Genomic DNA, 4,046 nt, shown 5'->3' with positions numbered 1-4,046 from the left:
GGCCCCCCCCCCCCCCATGTCTAGAGGTGCAAGGGTAAAAATTTCCTGGAAACACTAGAGGGTTTTACTTTTATAATATGAAATGGTGAAAGTCTACCATTCCTACATTCCTAGCATTGCCTCATTCCTACTCTTTATATTTGGCAGCTTCTAATAAGGATTTCGTTTGGAAATGTTTTGCTTCTAATCTAACCTATTACTAACATAAATATCAAGATCATTTGGAGAATTCCACAGGATAAATCACATAATACATTGATTGCTCTTACGAACACAACCCTTCTTATCGAGAGCAATTCCATTGCAAATGCCTCAAAGAAGGAAATATATTCTTCACCCATATAGGTTTCTGTTTCTTTTTCTATGGTTCTTTCTCACACTTACCCAGGCAGTCCTCCAGCTTCCATTACATTAGCTAAAGTCACATCATTTGACCAGACATCATATTGCCATTTTCGGAGACCCAGGACCCCACAAAGCACCCTGCCTGTATGCAATCCAACTCTCATGTTGAGATCAACCTCTGTGGCTTCTGCAACAGATCTGGAATAGACAGCACCAGAATAGTAGTCTTTAAACAATGACATTCCTCTTGATTTTCTTTTTATCTCCTTCGCCCAAAGTTAACGTATATATACATGACTGAATAGACAGGATCTTTTAAAAATCTCAAATGATATATTCAGGTACTCTTCTTTTCCTTCACTAGTTTCAAAACCCCTATTGTAATTCCAAATAATTTTCTTGGTCATATTTTAATAACTGTTGAACCAAAATCTCAGTATTTCTAAATTTCTTGACCTAATAAATTAAAATTTAATTTTACAGGTTTCAAGGAAACCCAGAAAAGGTTATGTTTAGTTACATTTAATAAAATAAAGAAAAAAAAAGGGACAATAAAGCAAGTGTAGTAAATGGCTTTGTCACGAAACTCCCCTAAGACTATAACTTTTAGGTTTTATTTGCCACTTTTGCAGTATTTGCTATCATGGTCCTACAGAAACTAAGATATTTTACTGGGAGATAAACAAAGAATTTTCTGGCTGTAACTCAAATAACTGAGACAGCCAGCTTAATTCCTGCACTTTCCTGTTTATCTCGTCTCTCACACATATTTACTTTTTTTTGTCATAAATGTTCCTTTTTCCCAATGCATATTTATTTCAGCAGGATGACAAGCAACCACAATGTGACTGTTGGAATCAAAAGAAGATTTTTGAAACTATCTTATTAGGCTTACTTTTAACCTGACATTTAAGTAACAAAACATGTTTCAATTCTATCATTACTCCAGACTGCTTTCAACTCAGTATTAAAATGGGGTACCTGGCTTCTTTTTACCAAAACTCTCTGTTAATATTTCTCCTTATCCTAGCCTTGGGTTTACTAGTTGGTGAATTTTTCTCTCTCCAGTTCTTTTTTACCCCCACCTCTTCACTCATATAAAAATCATGCTTGATCCTATATGGACTAACTGAATTTCATCATGAAGGAGTTTAATATTAAACATTAAGGAAAAGATTGGTTTTGTGAGTAAAATATAATCTTGAGTTACTTAAGACTTCCATTTAATTTCTCTCCTCTTTTACCACAGTTCATTGTGACTCAAAGTAATTTTATCTGCTTTCAGTTCTCCATCTGTAATATCAAAATAATATTTTCTTTTCCTTACTTCTTTTGTTTGCAGTGGCTTGATCTCAAGGTAATAGTGTAAAACATTTAATTTGTTATTAAAATAATATAAAATAATCTGGGAAAAAAGCAAAGTATACCCCAACACCCCCAACACTTCCTCTCTGTGCAGCACAGAGGGTTAAAAATAATTAAAAAAAAGTTATTGTCTCATCTATGTTGTCATAGTTTAGATTTGTGATGTTCTCTAAGTTCACCATTTAATTAAAATTCCACTTGAATGAAAACCTACTCAGTTAAAAATCAACATTTTTTTTCCCAAGTGTCTCAGACTGTCAGTCTTCTTGGATGATACTTATTTAATATTTCATGATGGTTTTTTCAACTGATATTTTCACCCCATGCTACTGCTAGGAAACTGTTGCAACTACTAGTAATCAGACAGAGTTGTGCTGTGCCTTTACCTTCATGGTATGCTCAGCTAAGCATCATTTCCTATGGTGAGACTGAAAGGGCACAGACATATTTAAACGCTCTTACAGTTTCTGCGAGAAAAGAGGTATGAAGAGGTACTATTTGAGGAGGCAAATGGATAAGCAATGACTCCACTCTACTATGTTCTAATCGGTTCAATTACCCAGTTACAGGAGTACAGGACAAAGAAAATGATGAAACCAATAAATCAGTGCAAGAACAGCAGACGAAGAGTGATTATGAACACTAATATCTTTACAAAGTTCCTGCGAGAGTGGCACAGAAACTACCTGTAACTATGGACTTGCACCTGTAAATTAAATCTAACCTTCAGAGATTTTCATTGTGTAGCTGGGAAAGGAGGAATTAATTGGCAAAGTCATTATTAAAAGCATTTTTAATTTTGGTGCCACAGTAAGGAAAGATTCTTCATTTCTGTGAATGAAGGACATGCTATGACTCACACCCTGCACTGACTTGTGAACACTGAAAAGGAGCCTTGAAGCTAATAGTCTTACACATCACATGCAGAGATAACACTGTGCATAAATCTTTGCAGCTTTTTCTGTTACAGAGACACCTGGCATTCCACAGTTAAGTTGCGGTCCAAAAAGAGATAATATCGGTGAATAAATGAAACTGACTAATCAGTGTAAGACTTGATTTTCATTAGGTTTTTAAATTTAAATTTTCCAATGCATTTATTAGGAGAAGACCTTAAACTGAGGCTCTGGCTGTAATTTTCCCTTGATCTTCATTGACCTTTATATTTTTTAAAGTATCATCCAGCTACACTGGATTTGGCAGAGAGGTCTTTAGGAGGACTTTTCAACTATTTCAGGAGTAGTCACTGTATTTGTCTCTTGTATAGTTGTACTTGTTTAAATACAATTAACAGAAAGGGCAGCATAGGTCAAGATATGGGGTGAGCAGCACAAGATACCTTGTGCTCAATTTAAGTAAGGAAATCTGCAGCCATGAAGTGCTGAAGTATATACCATGTCACAGCCATCACTAATGTGAGTAATGTGGAGATCTCCATAGGGAATCTGGGCATACCACATTTTTCAGTCATATTTTATGCAGCAGCACAGGAAGGCTTATGCACAGCTTTCTGAAAGATTAAATATTTCTTTGTCCTATTTCTACTTGCTGCAAGTCAGCTTTCCTTTATTCAGTATCTGTTCCCAGTCAAGCCTCAAAAATGACTCCAAGTAATCCTAAAAGGACTCGAGCGTTACAGGGCTGCTTGTGCACACTGTCTGCTTAACAAAGCCTTCAGAAAATGAAAGGAGTTAATAATATAAGCCACTTAATGATAACTTAACCTTTGTATCTTCACCTGTGCATGTGTATTGTGCCATTAACCAATTGGCCTTACACCAAGACCATACCCTGCAAGCCAAAGCCGTTCAGAATTACACCTTCCTTGCCTGTCTGTTTTCCTGCATAACTAAGTACCTATGTAATTATCTTCATCGGCAAACCTGCAAGTGTGTGAGTTTCTCTGTTCACAAATCAATGTTAATTTTTTTTTCCATTTAAAACAGTATATAAAACCTCAGGCTAAATGTAAGTGGAAAGACAGTGAATAAAGACATTGATAAAGACCGCTCCAGACCTTTGACCTTGCTCTGTCCCAACTGGCTTGAAAAAAAAGGGGAAATTTCATCTGCTTTTAGAAATTTGAATAGAGTAATAAAAAGTAAATCATAAGAAATGAAACTCCATGTCAAATAAGCTAGACCTTATAACGTACCAATGAACCATAAAGCAGAATCTGAAAACACTTTGTTTTGAACAACAGATTTCCAGTAGTCACTTAGTAAATCTAAATCGAGAATGCAATTCTACATTTTCCCCAGAAACTACAGTGTGTTTCAGGGGTGCTTTCACCATTATTAAATTTGAGTAGGAAAAAAAACTCATAAAAAGTTCAA

At 35.5% G+C, this 4,046-nt stretch overlaps 1 protein-coding gene across 1 annotated transcript in view; it reads right to left on the bottom strand.

The window, feature by feature from the left end:
* The window catches only part of ADCY1 (adenylate cyclase 1), a 171,902-nt gene that overhangs the window by 50,926 nt on the left and 116,930 nt on the right, over positions 1-4,046 (bottom strand). The window contains exon 9 of the mRNA XM_009285327.2: positions 385-543. Coding sequence (XP_009283602.1) covers positions 385-543 — 159 coding nt within the window. The remainder of the gene's footprint in view (positions 1-384; positions 544-4,046) is intronic.

This window comes from Aptenodytes forsteri, unplaced genomic scaffold (genome assembly GCF_000699145.1).
Source record: "Aptenodytes forsteri isolate BGI_AS27 unplaced genomic scaffold, ASM69914v1 Scaffold44, whole genome shotgun sequence".
Taxonomy (NCBI): domain Eukaryota; kingdom Metazoa; phylum Chordata; class Aves; order Sphenisciformes; family Spheniscidae; genus Aptenodytes; species Aptenodytes forsteri.
Note: the sequence above shows the minus strand (reverse complement) of the source record. Positions and strands in the feature narration are given on the sequence as shown.